Source organism: Wolffia australiana, chromosome 14, assembly GCF_029677425.1.
Source record: "Wolffia australiana isolate 7733 chromosome 14, ASM2967742v1".
In the NCBI taxonomy this organism is placed as follows: Eukaryota; Viridiplantae; Streptophyta; class Magnoliopsida; order Alismatales; family Araceae; genus Wolffia; species Wolffia australiana.
Genome location: NC_135848.1, coordinates 8,178,683 through 8,198,613, shown reverse-complemented (window position 1 = coordinate 8,198,613; position 19,931 = coordinate 8,178,683). Strand labels below are relative to the sequence as shown.

At 36.1% G+C, this 19,931-nt stretch overlaps 1 protein-coding gene across 3 annotated transcripts; it reads right to left on the bottom strand.

Annotated features, from left to right (window-relative positions):
- Positions 1-15,026: 15,026 nt before the first annotated feature.
- LOC144712216 (polyadenylate-binding protein 2-like) lies at positions 15,027-19,726 on the bottom strand. 3 transcript variants are annotated; one of them, XM_078586427.1, is made up of 6 exons: positions 19,607-19,726; positions 19,349-19,448; positions 18,742-18,812; positions 17,242-17,433; positions 16,158-16,285; positions 15,027-15,265 (listed from the first exon to the last, which is right to left on the bottom strand). In XM_078586427.1, the coding sequence occupies exons 1-6, from the start codon at positions 19,670-19,672 to the stop codon at positions 15,217-15,219; spliced, it is 606 nt and encodes a 201-aa protein (XP_078442553.1). In that variant the 5' UTR covers positions 19,673-19,726; the 3' UTR covers positions 15,027-15,216. The 3 variants fall into 3 exon arrangements, with proteins under 3 accessions (XP_078442553.1, XP_078442551.1, XP_078442550.1); XM_078586425.1 differs by lacking the exon at positions 15,027-15,265 and adding an exon at positions 15,310-15,984 and having other exon boundaries at positions 19,610-19,724; XM_078586424.1 differs by lacking the exon at positions 15,027-15,265 and adding an exon at positions 15,311-15,984.
- Positions 19,727-19,931: the final 205 nt, after the last annotated feature.

The window sequence follows — 19,931 nt, the reverse complement described above, 5'->3', positions numbered from 1 at the left end:
GACCAAAACACTAAAGGGGAATAGTACACATACTCTCCATTGCTCTAAAATGAGTTATAAGCTGCCTTTTATCATGGAAACGTATTGCTAGATCCTTATCTTCTCTCCTCTTGTTGTTTGGTTGGTTCACCACAATGGTAAAAATTAATGGGGTCCTTTCGCACCAAAATCATTGAGGAATTGGGCTTGAGGGTCATTTTCAAGGGCATAATGAGATTATAAAAATTGCATAGTAAGAAGAATAATTAAGTACTGGCCGTAAATTTCATTTACCTTGCCTCCCCATGAAAATCATGCGAATGAGAGTTAACCAAATGATCAATTTATGTGAATAGGTACGTTCATGAGTGTACTAAATATGGAGTTTTATTTCTTCATGTTGGCCATGAGGTGATGCATTGAGTTCTAACAAAATTATATCCACACACTATCTACGATACTAAAAATGAAAATCTATGTCGACTAGGGCTCATAGTTTGAAGGTCAACTTCCTATATTCATGCTCATCGTTCACCTTCAAATTTGGCTTCAAGCCTTTTTTTGTAAATCCAAAACTTCTCATCTTTCAGTCTTCAATCAACACTGCTCCGGAGTCAAAAACATTCAGTATAATATAAGGACTATTCCAACAAGACTTCAGGTTTCCAAAGAATAACGTGAGGTGAGAGTTGAAAAGTCAAACTCTATAATTGACCTTGAAAATTTTCCTTTATAATAAATTTATCATGAAAGTATTTAAGTATTGATAACCTGCAAATTAATACGATTAATTAATGAATTTTACATTGTATTTATGTGTTTTAATGATTTTATTTGCATGTTATCATGTTAAAATAAAGATAAATCACTTAAACTCTCATTTTACTATTATTTCAGATTTTTTATCAATTTTTTACATGGAATTTAACATCATTTTAGTGAAGAATATTTTTTACAGGGCTTTAAATACTTGGCTAAAGGTTGCTAAGTGTTTTCATGATTTTTCTGTAATTTTTCGATATTTTTATATAACTGTTTGACCATTATATAGCCAAGAAATGATTTTTACATATTTAAATAACACATATATTATTTATTTGGCATTTATAATATATTTAAATATTTACTAAGGAGTATCCACGTCATTCGCCCGAAATTCGGGCGAATAAATGGATATATTTATTTAAATAATAATATATATATATATAGAGAGAGAGAGAGAGAGTGAGTGGTTATTATTATATAATAAATAGAGAGAAGAGAGAGAGAAGAATAGTCAACATAAGCGGCTATGATTTAAAATATATAAAAGAGAGAAGAGAGAGAGAAGAATAGCGGCTTATGATTTAAAATATATAAAAGAGAGGAGAGAGAGAAGAATAGTCAACATAAGTGGCTATGATTTAAAATATTTAAAGAGAGAAGAGAGAGAAGAATAGCGGCTTATGCATTAAAATATATAAAAGAGAGAAGAGAGAGAGAAGAATGGTCAAAGATTGCGGCTAAGATAATTAAAAAAAAAACACCTTTTGTCCTTTTCTTTTGTTTTTTCAGGCTGACGTGGAGCGTTTTGAGCCCTTCGAATTTCGGAATCACACGCCAATGATTGCGCGCTTTTGACGTGCACAACGACGTCTCAGGACATGATCCGAGGAAGCGGAAAACGAGAAATGATTATGCGGGCCAATCAAAAAGCGTTTTTTCCAAGCTTCTTGGAGCAGAGATAAAACGATCCAACGGCCTAGATTTATCATCACTAAAACCTTGATATCTTGAGATCTAGATATCGGATTGGGCTGAAATTTTGAGGGTAGGTTCGTCTTTTCCCCTCTATAATCCAGACGGTTGGATCTTTAAATGGAGGTCTGGAAAAGGGCTAAAATCACTTTTGGATGCTCTCCCCCAAGCAATTGGCCAGGAAGGACACAGGAGGGGTTCTTGAAGTCGACAGATCTTGTTTCTGCACTCAAAACTGTAAGTTTCTGATTTATATTTCAACAATCTTCTTGAACGATTTTAAAACGCCGAGGCATGGGCGGAATGTACATGCCTTAGAAGTGTGTTTTGAATGAAATTAGCACTTTGTTTTGATTCTGATCCAAGATCTGATTTTTTATCCTAAATACTAGATCAATTTAAAACATTTCTGCTTCATTAGATTTTTGATTTAGGGTCGGATTTCATCTTTTCCCCAATTTCTTCACTTTTTCTTTCTACGTTGATTTGTTTAGTTTCTCTCTCTAGATTTCGATTTTTATTGTTTAGGAATTGAACTTAATATATAAAAAACCTAAAAATAAAATTTGAATCGAAAATTCATCTATCTTGAACTCCAATATAAAAATTCCTTTCTTGATTATTTAATTCCCAATTTTAATTCATAAAATTGTTTTAAAATTTATAATAATTGGGAAATTAATAATCTGAATTAATCTGAGCTTAAAATTATAATATTCCTATCTTGAATTTTCTGACCGAAATATTAAAATCAAAATTAAGTTTTACTTAATTTTGATTAATTAAATAATATTATTAAGGATGATTAAGATTTATTAATTACAAAATTAATTCATTCTTGAATTAATTTATTCAAATTGGATAAAAATTCTCATTTGTTGCCTCCCTGTGATTTGACCCCTTACTTTCTCGATATGCATATTTAGTGATTAAGGGAAATTATTTATTTTATTGCATAAGTCTAAAACCCCAAACAACGACATATTTTACGTGTTTGTAAACTTTTGCACTTCCGCGGGATGCCTTCTAGAGCTTGCGGAGTTCATACATCTAAAGAAGAAAATTCTTCCTTTCTCGATGAGGATCCATGTTTGACTTTATGGATTTCTCAATAGGAACGATGTTCTAGCTCAATAGGCTTTCTATGAAGTATTTGAATTGTGGCATCGAAAAAGAATCCTTGCACAGTGTTTGATAAGCCCATAGGGCACTAGCTAATCTCAGGGCCAATTCTTGCCATTTGGCCACATAATATTTAATAAAAATTCTTGATCTTGTGTTTACTATCATTTTCTATCTTCTTTACTTGAGGATCATCCCTAAAGTGGAAAGTTGTGAAATCATTCTTTACAGCACATACGATGGCTCATTGTCATTCGATAATCATTAATAAATTCTTAAATGAAATAGCATTTTTATGCACATAATGTGCTTATTTTATAGCAATGATCATCAATGCACATGATTAAAATTTAAAATAGATTATGAATTTTATGGTATTTTAACATAATGTATTAACATTAACTTCATACAGAAAATTATTTTATAAGCCAGAAAATAATTTTTGATTTATTTAAAAAATAATTAGCTATTATTAGATTTTTACAATGATTTTTTATGTTTTCAGGAAACTTTTAAGGTTAAAATATTTTAAAAATACTTTTATATGCCTGGATTTATATATTTTGAATTAGTTAAATAATTTCAAGGTTTTTAAGTAAAGTTTGTCTAATTTCTCCCCTCCGCCAGGTGTCATAATCCATTTCATTTGGACCGCAGTCAATGATTGATGTTGACGAATCATCGACTACGGTTGATGATTAGCGCTAACCAATCATTGGTGGCAACAATGATTATGATAGAGGCTTCAATAGAAGTTTTTATTAATACCTTTCTAAGAGGGAAATCCATAGAAAGAAAATATGTTTTGTAATGACTATGCACTGTGTATTTTACATGGCATGAGGACAAAATGCAAACTTTTTTAGATTAACTATCCCATCATCTATTAAAGGCCTGCCGACATGTGTCATCATGCAAATGAATAAATCCATTATTTTACCAAGCACTCTTTGATAATCTCAAATTTAAGGGTTTTTATTCGTCGTTGGTGATTGAGATTATTCAATAAAAAATATATTTAACCATACTTAAGAGTATTTAATCAATAAAAGTTACGAGAATAAGGTAATGATTAAAATTTTATTGTTTACACCATAGTGATTATCGGTACGAAAAGAGATAAATATGATAATAGAATAGGCGAGATAGTGATATCACAGAAATATAAATAGAATTATGGGAAGTATTACGAGAATAAGGTAGAGGGAGTGATGCATACGATAGTGATCAAATGCACGAATGGTATGATGGTAAAGATAGAGACGAGATAATGGGGATGTAAGTAAGTGAAATGATAAATGAAAAGATGATAACAAACTATAATCGTGATAGTGATGATGTCGGGAACGAAACAACGTAAGGTGAGGATACTTACCGTATATCCTTACGTTCTGCCAGGATTACGACAATTTGTGAGTGCTGGTAAGCTCCCCCTCTTCTCTTATGATTCTTCCCACACACCCAAGATACCAAGAACACACTTGTTCGATCTCAAAACTCACTATCTTTCAATCAGCCCACTCAAGTAGGAAGCAAGTTCAAGATGAATTTCACAATGATCCAGACCTCTATTTATAGATCAGAGGGTATGGATGGAAAGACGAGGAGAAGATGAAGAAATGTCGAAAATTTTAACTCAATCAAAGTTTTAGATCAAAAGTTATTGTTGTTTGAAGTCGAGCCAATCCTAGCCCTTTATTTTTTCTATCTCCTCATCATCCGCTTCCTCGTTTTCCATTTTTGCTTAAGCTGTCACGTCGCTTCAAATTTTTCACATCCCCTCACCTTCCACATTTGACTTGTCATCTTCCACGCCATGTGTACCCGAAAAAAGAGCAAAAAATAAAGAAAGAGGCGAAGTAATAAAAATGAGAAAGAACCTTCCTTCTCGAGGCTGACATGGTGGTGCGTCAGCGCGCCACATCGCCTTTCTTATTTTTCTTTTTTCTTTTATTTTAAACGACTGGCCACGAGAGCGCCACATCACCCTACACCAAAAACATGTTAGTCATTGTGCAATCATCGCTTCACGAATCGTGAAGCGATGATTGCTTGATTAATGATTGGATGGTGCTAATCATCATCGGACGCTATGATTTGTCACCGTTCAATGCATCGATCGGCGACACGTGGCAGCACGAATGAAAGGGCTAAAAAATTCTTTAAAAATTCATTTTAAATAAAATTAAAGCCCAAAAAATACATATATATTTTGACTTAGAGAAATCATATCTTTCCAAATTTAACGTCAAAAAATTCCATAATTCTGTCTCAAAAATTATATTCTTTTAGAATCTATTGTCAGAAAATTCCCAAAAAATACATAAAATTTAGAAAATTCAGGAATTCATTCAAAAATATATTTAATCATTTTAATATTGATAACATGCAAATATGAGTGATCTAATGCAAATAGACATGTAAGTATCATGAAATTCACGCACTAAATATGCATGTTATCAAACACCCACCATTGTCCTCAGCATCTCCACACTAATGGTCACATGATCAGCCATAATTATCCCATAAGTAGGGTCAGATATTACTATTCTCTTTGGATAATTTGATGGCCATCTCAGTTATCCAAAATATTTATATTTAGAATACATGTTTAAAGACTAATGATCATTGTGATATGATCTCATCATAATTCAATAGGTCATTGCACGTACTCATGGACTTCATTATAAACATTGCACGGGAATAATAATGAATAAATATTTCTTTCAATAAACTCAAAAAAAACATGGTGGTCATGAATAAACTCCATCATCAATGTGAAAATTATCAAAAAGCTATTATTTTGATATTTTTGTTGCCGTTGTGAAGGACTTCACCGCATCATCTTACAAAATTGTCTTTCATATCATTGGAAGATGATCTGATAATCACATTTCTGAAAATGATATTGTATTTGAGCCAGGAATGTTTGGAGACCCAAAACGAGGAAATTATAGGTCATATTCAAAACATAATATTGCATCTGTGAGTAACACTGGTGTGCCATCTCTAAGGACCATATGCATGATTATAACATGAATTGACCTTTAAATAAGTAGGGGTTACCATTAAAGGATTCACACATATTTATTTATTTAACTCTCTCCCTAAAGATTATACACTTTCCTTGGTATTAGCCATCCCCACCACACAAGAAAGAGTATTTAGTGTTATTATATTTTGATATTTAAATGTCTTTTCTTGGACATCTTAAAATTATTATATTTATAATATATGTTTTTAATGAGTCCTATTTATAGAATAATCTGATTATAATTTGGTCGATGTCACACACAACCTTTGAGTTTGTCGCTAACATCACATGTTAATAACAACAAATACAAATTGTAATAATGAGTTCTGAATGAGATACAAACTATGCAACTATATTTTATGGCATTAAGGTTAAATCAGGCCTTTTCACAATCTTCCTCAAGCTGTAGGGGAGATGCAGAGCATTCCACCATGACTGGGTAATTTAAATCATTGTGTGTGGTCATTTATTTCATACATATTTGCATTTTTCAAGGATTAATATTATGTTTCATATTTTACTTACCATTTGAAAGCCATTTATTAGAAAATATTATGCTTGAATTGAAGCCCAAAACATATTTTTTGGGAAAAAATAATGAAATTTGCATAACATAAGAGACATTTCATAAATAAATGAATTTTAAGTCACATAATATCACATCTACAAAGTGGGTTTAGTGAGTCAGGCTCTTAGTGTGCGACAAGAGTTGGTTGGCAATTCCCGGGCACATGCTTCATGGGTTGATGAGAGAAGATCAATCACGCTAGATAACCAGGCTACCAGTAGTCAGACATTTCATAAATATGCTGGTTGACTAAGTGATGTCAGACGTCGTCGAAGGCGTCGTCCGACGGGTAAATCACTGAGTGAATTGTAACTACGTGATGCGAATGACCTAGATGAAGTGTATGTGCAGGGCCGACGAGTGGGGATTCGTCGAGTTCCGAGCTCTGGAGCGGGTGACCAATGACGATGACGGTGACCTTCTGACCCTTGTCAGAGTGACAACGGCAACTACGGTGCTGAATGGAATAATTCCCTAGGGCTCGCATGTAACGGGCGGACTCGGCCCGTACCTAGGAAGACGCTGACGGAGGCAAATTCCATAATTAACTTTAATCTTCGTTGTAATTTTAATTTGCCTACAATCAAATAAAATTTATAAAAAGTAGAAACTTATTGTAATGTATAGCTGGAGTAAGGTCGTCTCCATAGGGACTGGCCTTTAGGTTTAGATTTGATAATCGAGTTATTAGTTATTAAAATATAGCAATAATACCAAGGATAAAAAGTATAAGATGAATTAAGTAATAAGTGGATAAAATATTACTTTAATAAGATATGTATAGAAGAGAAAGATGTCTAAGATTATATATATGTTCTAGAGGTACTAAGAATAATAAAGAAATAGAGAGGCTAGATATTATATGTAAGAAGGATATAAGTATAGCTAGAGAAAAGATAGTTATTTTTAAGAATAAGTATCTAGATATATATTCATATAGAATAGAAGAGCTAGAGTAGTATTTTTATATACTAAAAAGATGGGTAAGAGAAATATTAAGAAGTTAAGAGGGAGTAGCGGAATTTAATATTTATCCAGGTATACTATTTATTCTATAGTTAGAATAAAAGTTAGAATAGGTTATACCTATTCAAGCAGTTGTTTTTTTGTGGTTATATATTCTTTTTTTATAGTTTTTATAGAGTGTAGTATGGGTTATTTAGTCAAATACCTTAGAGGTGTTCGACCAAATGCCTTGGTCTGGGTCGAGAGAGGATTATATATGTAGTTATGTAAAGTTTATATGATTTTTATAAGTTTTCTATAGTTTAAGTAGAGGAAAAATCAAAGATAAGAGGGCTTTTCATCGAACGACTCGTTGATGTTCGATGAAATGCCCGAATGAGGGTCGCTAATGGGATAGGTGTAGATTTTTTAATTTTTATAAGGTGAACTTAAGCAAATCAAATATATTTTCCGATCACGCTAGGTGTTCGAGGAAACTCCCCAAGAAAATCCGTGAATCAAAATCGATCGCAAATGCACTATACGGTGAAATGTTTGATAAAACTTTCCGCTAGGCTCAAAACGGATGAATAAGGGATCTATCTACATAGATTAGATCTCACCAAACGCCCTGATTTGGAGAACGGGGATAGCGGCGCCGGTCGCCATCGTGGAGCTTCCGTTTGGTCGTTCACCTGCTCTCCTCCTCCGTCCGGGTGCGACTCGATGAAGAACTGACCTCCGAGACCTTCTCGAGAGTCCTTTGAGACTTTAGAAGCGTGTCACGGCACGTCGCCAGCTACTGGGTCACCTGCAAGAGTCCTCCGCCGTCCCTTCTTTTCTTGCGGCCGGAGATGCTCAAATTGGGGCTCTCTGTCCCCTTTTAATGGCTTGTGAGGGAAGACTTAAGCCGTCCGATGGAGGGGGACAGACTTGGGAGTCTTCCCCCACCATTGGATTGCTAAATGGTCCTTTTCGCTGGCCGAAAACAGCCTCCGGCCGGTGGCATAGACTGCCAGGGGCGAGGGTGGACAAAAATACCCCTGGCCGTTGGAGATTATTCATCAAAATCTGCCGCCACATCAGTGAGCCCGGTCAGCCACCCCGTCAGCCGCGCTTCTTCTAATTCGTCCGTTGAGGGGTCCCACGGCTGTGATCATATCCGTCTTTTAAATAAGCCCGAAAAGAGCCGGGCTTCGGGCCAGATTGGCTCAAAGCTCGGTTCATTTTTTTCTTCTTATTTTCTTAAGGTCCCGGCCCGTTGGGCCGCAATTGTATTCTCTCTGTGGCCCGGCCTGATGCAGACAAAATAAACATGGGATTTGCGTCCCATTTTGGAAATTTTATGAATAAAATGTACTATATAATATCTGACGATTTACTACTAATGAAATCAAAACACATACCTCTGTAACGCGACCTTAGCATCTCCTGTTGGGCTTGTTCCGGGCACGATTTGGGCCTGCGCTCTTGGGCTCCTTGTGCATGGGCTTCGTCGGCGGCTAGGCCGGCTTGAGCGCTCTACGCTCGCCGGCCTGGCTGTTGGCTTGAAGCCTATTGCTTGATTGCTCCTCAGCCTGCCCAATATGATCCCCCTTTTTATCTTTAATTATATTTTTTCTTTCTTCAAATTTAATACAGATTTTTCACCCCTGCAGCTTCATAGATAACATACTAAATAGAACATGAGAAAATTAAAAGGTCCTAAATGTTTTTTTTACTAACCAATCTGTGAAATTCTAAAACATGCATAAAATTGACCTTAAAATGCATTATTTTGACTTTTGCTCTATTTAATGCAGGGAATGTAAAATTATTATGAAACTGGGTAAAATACACATGAAATGATCCCAACATGAAATGAATCATTTTGGATTTATCAGATGCTCAAATTGTAATTTTCTCGATAGTTTTCTTTCACCTATTCTAACCCGAGTGTGGTGGAGTGCAGCCAAAAATATACTGAAAGATGTAATTAAACTGACGAGCAAGGGGAACAGTGTACCTCGTTGGTAGCAGCGTTCATCATCTTCGCCTTCATCGATGCACATGCGAAATGGGAAGGAGATAGAGGAGGCCAAAGATAAGCCAACATTGTTCACCAGGTGGCTTCAGTGCAGGGCTTGGCTTCGTAGTGGTGTCGGCACGAAGGTCGCTCGTGGTGACATTATCGGTCTCGAGCAGATGCAGCAGCAGCGTTCATCAGCCACAACAATAGTGAGGTCGGCGGATGCCCTACTCGGTGTGTGTGGCCTCTCAGCAACCCAATCCAAATGGTGCGAAGAAGCATGTTGATATTGAAAATGACGCGCATGCAGCTGATCGCATGGATTTGGTCATGAGTAGAGTTCACGGCCTTGCAGTTTGCAGTCACAGATTCTGGCGCAGCTTCAGACCACGGGAATATTCCAATTCACAGATTGACTTCCACGTGCAGAGGTAGGGTCGTATTGGTTTGGCAGGATCAGAAGTACGTAGAGGAGTTTGCAAGCATCGCGATCAATAATGGCGATTGATGCGCGCTCAAGGCTCACTGGTACAACTCAACTGGTGATGTACATCTGCATGATTTTGCAGTGGTTTGATGAGGAGAAGAACTCCAGGTCACCGATGGATTGCACAGTCAATTCGCAGGAACCAACGCTGATTGCGGATACATGTGCCCGAATGAGATGCCCGCGGGAACAATCTTGTAGCAATTATGTCACACAAGGATGTCCATGGTGAGAACACCCAGCCGGTGCAGGGAAACTGTGATAGAGCGTCCGGTTGCCGAACGTGGGATTGGCGTTGACCGAAACTGCGTTACTGAGAGATATCAACAGGGTGACCACGGGATTAGGCGGCACGTGCATTTTGGTCACGTTGTCCTAGGGTGCAGCAATGCACTTCAATGCGGGCGTTTCTTTGACCACCACAAAATCTGAGAACGTCGATCAATATCTCAAAGACGCCCAGGAAGAACGCCCAGGCATGCATTCCCGACCTCTGTTAAGATGACGTAGGAGTGAGAATGGCCACTGACAACATTCGCCATTGCTTTTCTTCCCTCCTCTCCTTCTTCCTCTCTGTTTCTCTTGGGGTGAGATCTGAAAACAGGAATAACTACAAAACAAAACTTCCAGATCTAAACAGGACGTGGTCCCATCATGGCCTTATATAGTGCCATGATGGGCCCATTACATGGAGTCCAAATAAGGGGAGTCCAATAAGAATCCCCCCTATTTACAACACAAATAAGAAAATAACAATAAAATGACGTGAAATAAAAACTACGAACGGAAACGAAAACACGGTGATACGGACGCATCATGATGAGTAGGGTGCACTCATCGTGACGAACACAAAACAGAAATCAAATGACTGAATACAGATAATTAAAACATGGTGATACAGACGCAGACGTGCTCTACCCAGGGTATTTAAACCCGGGCGTCTTCACAGACGCTTTGGCGTGCTGGTTGGGCGGGACATGGACCGGTGGTGATGCTGATGACAGTGAAGATGGCTCCAATGACATTTTGTCGATGTCGTTTGTGTGTGCTCCATCACTAAGTCCATCCATATTTAAAGGGCACGTGGTATGTGACATGCTGTAAGAAGGCCATGTCAATGCCAAGAACATGACTAAATTGTGCAGTATGATGAGATAGATGGATTAAATTGTATATAAATTGATTTTCCCTTCCTTTGTCATCATCCAAGCTATAGACTTTGAAAATGTAGAATTGTACAAAACCTCCCTTTGAGTCACAACATGATTTTATGTGTTTTAAATCTAAGATCAAGACACTTCTTTCGGGAACAACATCACTTGAATTCATCATTCATCAAGTTTTTAAGGAGAAATGTTGTCACAACCATAGGATCTACCATTTTGAATTTTGCGTATGAAGCCACAAATCTTACGCATCTAAAATCAGTCTGGTGTGAAACTACGATAGACGATAATTTGTACTTGACTTCTGATAAACTTTTAATATATTTTTATCATAAAAACCAACTGGATTAGTAGGTCTAACTTACCCTTATGATTTTTTGTTATTTCAACCTTTCTCACTTGGAAGATCAAAGTCCTCATCTTCTACTAAAGCAAGATTTTTATTTGATCTTTCTCTCCTCATTTTGGGATCTTCCTATTTTAAGAATAATAAACAATTTAAAATATCAATGGACAAGCTTGGGCTCACTGAAGAAGATAATTCCTTTTTTCTAAAATGATTTTGAGTCAAAATATATTATTGTGCGGTATAATTTAATCAGAACAAAATGTATACTAAATCAAACCATTTGCACATATAGGGCATGCAATAAACAGTATGTGTATGCAACACACACATACTAAGTAATAATAGGCATGAGGTGGGTATGCATATGGAACATGGCACAAAGATAAGGTTGCAAAATAGGACGTGGCTGAGGAGGTGACATTGCTCAGAGCTGACATGACATGGAATAACATTGCAAAAATGGTGACATGTTCAAGGGGTTGATGTTGCTCAAAGCTGACATTGCATGGAGTTGATGTAGAAACATGGTGATGCGGCAAAGGTGAAGGTGTTTCTCAAAGTTGACTCAGCATACAGCTTATGTAGGGTTTATGATGAAAAGCCTGGTCAGCTTATAATATCTAGGGTTTATGATGACATATAATGTTTGTGATGATGTCGCTGGTCTGGCATTGCTCAAAGCTGACCTGGTAAAAGGATGATCTCGCAGAATGATGATCACAAAGAACATACTAATTTTCTTATTAATTTCATGTCTTTTAACTGTTTATTATCATTCAAATAATCACAAATAACATGCTAATTATCATAATAATTTCACATATTTTATCTTTTTAGTCTCATTCAAATAACCGCAAAGTAACATGCTAATTTTCATAGTAATTTCATGTATTTTATTTGTTTATTCTCATTCAAATAATCACAAATAACATAATAATTTTCATAGTAATTTCATTTATTTTATCCATTTATTCCCATTCAAATAATCACAAATCCATGTTATTTAAGGTTAATATAATTTAATACATTTTTCGAGTGAAGTTCCAATTTTTCCACATTTTAAGGTATTTTAAAATAATGTTTTGACATAAATTTCATAAAAATATTTTAATAAGTCAGAAAATATATATCTAGATTTAATAATGGTTCATTATATTTTCAGAATGATATTCTGATTTCTCTGGATTTTTTGCTATTTTATGGAATTTTCTAACATCAAATTGATAGAGAGCATAATTTATAAGTCAGAAAAGATAAATTTGAATATAGTTTTAATGACTTTATTGAATTTTTATACTCCTATAATTTTGTGCAACGCTGTCAATCTGCCACATAAATTCAAGGAGAGTTAAAATCAGATAGCTCAGACTGCTCCAAATTGAAACAATGCTATCTAACAATCCAAGAGTTTCCACCTTTCCCACCTCTATCCATCCACCATTTTGGATCTACAAATAGAAACCCACATCCTTGGAAAGAAGGCACCCTCAAATTTATTCTAATTATGATTTGCAAAGTGATTTTCTCATTTAAAAATCTTGTTTGGGTCTGTTCTTGTTCTCCAAGAGCAAATGATCAAAGGAGTGACTTTTAGATCAAAATACATGAATAAAAAGCACAACTTGACCCATTGAACACGTGATGAGAAGGTTAGTGTGATCTTAATCTTATTTTAACTCATATCTTTGTCCTTTTTCCTAGGTTATCATCTCCGATAACCTAGGTTTACACTATCATTCACACCACCTTCAACTCCACCACTCATTGGTGTGTATCTACTACCTCCATTACAGTCGCACTAGTGATGGTAAAATTGTCATCACTCACCCCGTTCCTCTACTCGTTGACATCTGAAGTGCCATCATCTGCATCGTAATCAGCACGATGTCTCTTTTACTCATTCAACTCCACTCTCCTCCATCTGTCTACTGTCACATGGCGCTCACAAAGTGCCAACTAAGGTATTTTAATTAGAATTAATTAGTGTTTTCTAATATAAGATTATATTAAAATTATATATATTATTCTATAAAATCTGTATAAATTAGGTTAATTAAAATAATATTTTCAGACTTTCCTATGATTCATTTGAGTTACTTTCCCTAGTTTGCTTTCTTTAAATTACATTTAATTCTTAAAATATAAATAATAAAAATTAAAGATAAATATTGTCTATTCAATACTTTCTTCATGTAGATTAGACCCTTACTCCATGCTCATAAGAAAATATAAAAAGTGTTGTACAAACCAGAAGCCTGAAACGACATTTTTAACACTAATTTCTGCTTCCGCAATCTGTTAAAGCTAATCTGACATGAATGGTTATGTGTTTGAGGGTTCAATGTGTTAAACCTGTGCTGATCTGGCATGGAAAAGTGAGTTGATGCAGAAACAAAAATTGCATCGAGATGCGGCTGTAGGAGGGCAATGACGAGAGGGCAATCGACTGGCCGGCAGCAGATTCATGCACTTCCCCAAAGTCTTTCATTTAAATATGCTTGTTGCACTCTTGTATTTGTGAAATAAGATTTAGCATTTTTCCACTTCATATTAAAGGTAACACAGAACACTTGCATCATATATTTGTACATTGGCATATTATGCAAATCTAGTTTATGGTTCTTTCAGAGTTTTTAAAAAGTAGCTTTTTTCCTAAAGATCTTGCATTGATTCAAAATTAGGAGCAGTTTCTCAAGGAATCTGTAAGGCCATAAGGATCAAAGGAAGATTGAATGGTGTCCAAGTCCCAACTACTCTGTAGCATGAATCTGAATAGCTTTTGGTCATATACTAGGACAACATGATTGGACTAAGACCATTGACAAAAGTCACTATATTATAAAAGGAGCTGGATTCAGGTGTCATTAGAAAGGTGTACATAGAGTATTTCTAACTCTCAACAATTTACACATAATTATTACACCTTAATAATTGCCATGCAACTTTTTCAAAAGATCTAGTGCAAGATCTGATTGACATCTATTCACCTTGGGACGATACCGAAAATAGATAATTTTTCGTAAATAACTGTTCACATAACGTATTTATTTTCAGTATTCACCTGCCCTCTATTATTAAAACTGAGAGTCAATGGATTCTCTTAGTTATCATTATAACACCAAATACCAATATTTTGGTGTATCTGAGTAATTTTCTCTGGTAATGAATATGTTCTTTCCTTTCTCTTTCTCAATCTTCCTCTGGATCCTCAAAACAATTATTTGTCATTACCTCCAACACGAGCTGCCAATCCATCTAGCTTTGATCTTGAGCCATAAATTTCTTCCATGTACTGTTTAAGTACATGTAAATAAATTAGAGCTTTTGATTCCTGCTTCTTGCTTTGTTTTTCAGTTATTCAATAATGAAACAAATCATAAAACATTTAACTTTGCCCCAACAAAATGCATCATCACGGAAGGGGATTCTACAGCGATGGAAAGAAACTTTAATCAAGAATATGATCATTATATAGCTAAATCTCGAGTTTATGCATTTCTTCCTGAATTAATTTTCAACTCAAAAAATTTCAACTAAAACACGATAGTTAACCTCCGCCAAATAAACTGCATACTAGAGGAACGATTTCCTTGGTTAGTCATCATATAATAGAAATTTAACCACTGAAATATCAAGACAATGATCTCAAGCTAGAGTAAGATAGCCCCCCGGTCATTAACCGGTAAAATATTGCAAAGTGCAGATGAACTTACATTTAATTAAACTTCGGGCCAAAATCCGATGGCCACAACATTTTCCAAACATTTGATTTAAAGAAATCCCAATGAATTCCTATATTGAATGGCTTCATCGGTTAGCTATCAACTGTATGGCCTGTACCGCATTGGTCGCCTGAATCTTGGAGCCTTTCTGCATTGAGAATTTTTTTGTGTTATAAGAATTCTTTTCATAACAACAATATTATAGAGCTAGATCCCTTCTTCTCATTTAGAGCGAATTTAAGGCATTAAAATAAAATAATCCGCTGTCGATTTAGAGACGGAGTAACCAACACCGGAGTTTTGTATTCTAAATCCTTACAATTTAGGAGATTGGCATATAAATCGTAGAACATCAACAGAAACGAAAATATCAGGTTGATCACTGTTCTCGGGTGGTCTTCTCTCTTTTCTTAAAATAAACAGATCAAAATAGACAGAAAGAATCATTCTCCCAGAACAAAGTTCCCAAAATAAACCAGCCAAATAAACATAGAATTTTTAAGAAGCTAAGTAATAATTAGTAAATAAAAAATTGTAAAAAAAATGTGGAGAACATGCGGGAGCGCCAGAAAAACATTAGAAGTTAGCATCAAATTGTACATAAAATTGTGGAACAGTAACAAAAATGAATATAGATGAATAAATAAATCACTTTCGCAAACAAAAAATTTCTAAGTTATGTCATTAAACAAATAAACTAACTCCTCAAGCATAGAGCATTTTGAAGCTAAAACTCAAAATAAAAGTTGCTAAACAAACATTACAAAAAAGATGGAGAACAAGAGGAACAATGTCAAAAGCATTACAGGTAATCATTGGACCAATAAATAAATTTGTGAAACATCAGAAGTGTCGAAGACCAACATCCTGAAATGAAAAGTGGCGCCCTTGCTATCAGCTATAGCATTTAGCACAGAGGGTAAGCTCTTGAATCTAACAAGAAGAAATGACTAGAGAAGCAAAAGCTAATATCGATATTGGTAAAGAAAATAAAATCTCAAAAATTATTCAGGACAAGAGGGAGCTTCAGAAAGCATTACCCATATCCGAAACCAGACGCAGGACCACCAGGAATAAAAGGTCGGCGGGGGTGGAACCCTGAGTGAGGGTTGGGACGCCTGCCGCGGAACTGCTTCATCCCGGGAATGTTGGTCCTCTTCGGAGAGACCTACTCATGAAGATCGGGCCGAGACAGTAAATATTGCGAATCCAAAATTTTCTCTAACATTGCAGGTACAGTCTGAACAGCTCGAGAACTATTCTCCACCAAAGAAATATTGCCCTCTTCCACAAAAAAAACCATGCCAGAATTGGAAAGGTCACAGTCGCGCAAAAAATAAAAAGTTCTTGACTCCTCAATGATCTCCATTTATCAACATGGAACAGCTCAAAGACAAAAGTTATACTTGAAAGTCGTCCACCAGGGTGGGACCTATTCACAAAAGTGAAGCAAAATCTGGAAACATGGCAAAGGCGCAAAAAGGAAACTATTTTTTCAGATTTCCAGCAAAACACTTTTGGGGGCTATCGAATTGGATCGGCTGAAGATATAATGATTTCATCGTCACTATTGTCATCCTTAAGTTTAGACATCACAGTCATCCATGGGTTGTGTGGATGAATGACAATGAAGATGACATATTGCACAGATGAATGGCAATGAAGATGATGATGGCCCTTCGAAATTACATGATGACAAACTAGATGATTGCATGAATAAATAATACATCTTAGCTTGGAACGTTGGATAACAATGTCAATGATGATTCACCATCACCTGATGGAACGTGATGACAATTAGGATTACGGCTCTTGACAAACAGATAAAAATGATGATGATGATTCCCGATAGTCATCATCATCACCATCATTGACGCCAAACCCTATTGTGGAACTGTCCCAAGACAAATGAAAATACCAAAAACTGCATATTGGCAGCGATCTATTTACGAAATTAAGGCCAAAGCTGAAACATCCCAAGTGGGCAAAAGAGGAAAAATAACCATTTTTAATGATGAACGCTCGTTTCTATATTTCCAGATGAACACTAATCGGCCGTCATGGAATTGCTTGAGAATGAAGAAAGCATTGAAATTTTCAATAATGAAAAGCTCTGGTTTTTACCTTTATTTGGCGACCATGCAGCTCTGATTCATTCAACAGGACGGCATTCTGAACAGCTTCCGCTTCAACAAATTCTACATATGCAAACCCCTTCGGCTGACCAAATTTATCTGTTAAAATGGTCACTCTGTTCACGGTACCACAGGATTGGAAATGCTGCTGGACTTCCTCTGGCGTGCAAGCATAGTCCACCTGAAGCATGGAATATATAAATTACTCAAGAGAAATCATAACCCTGAGATGGATAATACTTACAATATAAATTTCACAAGTACAAATTTCGCATGTGTACTTGTGAAAATAACTGATCCAATAAATTGATATATTACAGGACTTTAAATCTCGCTATTATTCATAACCCATTGCACGTAGTACAAAGAGGGAACATCCAGAAATAGCGATATCGAAAAGAAATTCAACCAAAAAAGGAAAACATGAATGATAGAATGAACCCCATGGTCATTGAGGGCGAGTAGAATATCTAAATACCCGAAAATATGATAGGCTTCAAGAAATTGAAGATTTATCAGCCGTAATAAATGTTCATTCCATAATTGATCAAGATTTAAATGATCATTGTCAAAAAATACAAACATTAAAGGAGAAAAAAATGACGGTCTGGAACAGTGAGATTGCTAAAGACAAGAGAAAAAAGGGATCTAATACCACATGCCCATTGAAAGAAATGTGTTTAGGTAAGAACAAGGACCGATGAAACTTCAGACGGAATCCTTAAAGTCGAGAATAAAAATGAAGAAAAATATTTCAAAAGGTAATTGATTCTATCTCTTAGAAAGTCTGCCGATCGAAACCAAATTAGACTTAACCCTATTCATCGGTCATTAAAAATACATAACCCGTCTCTGCCGAATTGACACCAAACACAGACTCTGTCAGATTAGGACCTGAACACATGGAACCAGAATGTTTGGAAAAAGAGTCATCATCAGGGTCAGTGATCCTTCGTTGATTATAATTGATCGTTCTCTGATCATGATAGATAGTTCAAAGATCACGACCAATCAGGATTTTTGATCCAACTTGATTGGAATACCATGATCTAATCAGTATTTTAAATTGATCATACATCCCTAGATCATGATCTGATCCTTTGGTGAATCCGATCTACATCTCAATCAATTGCCGACCACTGGTCACATTAAAATGTATCATAATATGAAAGGGTCGCATCAGACACTTGGCCTCTGTCAGACATAGTTGATCAAAACACATAATGGTGGATAAGACAGATGTATACTGGGATCTAAGCCGGACATTGGATATGAATAAAAGCTTGAAAATTATAATAATTTATACTTTAGTTTGCTGCAATTTTTGGCGCGTGATAATCAAGAAATTCATGTATTAGAACAGAACAGAAGTACCTCCACAAACCCAGATTTGTCCACTAAGGTTTGAAAAGCAGAAAAGCATTAAATGCCTGAGAGTAAGTAATCGATTAAGATGGGAAGACGGATTGATTTAAATAGAAATCCTCACATTACCAACATAGACTGAACGGGAATCCACCTCCTCCTTTTCATCTTGTGTCGCAGATACATCGGAGCTACCTTTAACATAGAATTTCGCAAGGAATTAGAGGAATGGCAAAGAACTGAAAATATAGAATTAAAAAAAAACTTAACAGAGATGATGAAAGTTAAATAGAACGGTTCCAAAAACGATAAAGAAAGTACCCAATTCCTGCACGATACAGAATCATGGAGCTATACACATCTAAAGCGAAATATAAGCAGAAGAAAATTGAAAAGAGAGCCTATAATATCATTTTGAGGCTCAGAAGAAAGTATTATGAAATTATGTATGGACTATCTCAATTTCATCACATCAATTTTAAGGTAATCCAGAAGCTGACCTAAGAAAATACTGTGAAATGGATTTCTTGCTGCGCAAAATCCATTACCGGTTGATCAAAAGCGAATTAAGGGAGTTTATTTCGGGCTGAAATAAGAAATTTACCTGTCGGAAATAGCTCATTCAGTTCGAATTATCATCTCATGCAAAAGAACGCTTATTTGCAAAATAAAACCTAGAAACAACAACGACAAAACGACAGCGAAAAGAGTACCATAGAAATCAAAAATACCTTGTAGACCCATTTCCTTCTCTACCTTCGCCTGCATCTCGCGTAAGGCCCCGGCCTCATCCTCAATCTCCTTCAATCTTTTCCTCATCTCCTCTATGCTCTGAAAATTCAGTACGCGCAACCACAAAAGATTAAAACACTATTTTGACCATGTTTTCAGAGATTTTCGCAACTAGAATCTCAAAGAAAGAGGAGACGCATAATTCCAACAAAAATCAGCGCTCAAAACCCGTATTGCGTGAAGAGAAGATAAAAAACCACTTCATGAGAACTCATCGGCGGGGGTCCTTCGTTCTCCTCCCCGACGAACGTGTCCCCCTCCATCGAATTCCTGCCCAGCTCCGATTTCTCTCTCGAATTCGTCTGCAGCCCCCGGAACAAGTCAGAAAAGGAAGAAGTTTGTGATAAACTGACAATTATAGTGCAGAGACGCGGACGGGACGATTTTTCGTCCCGGGACGAAAAAATCGTCCCGTCTGATGGTACGGCAAACGTCATCCGTCAAGTCACACGTCACCGTGACGGTGACGGTGACGCGTGACCGGCTGTACGTGGCGGTGACGGGATATCTCGGACGCGTGAC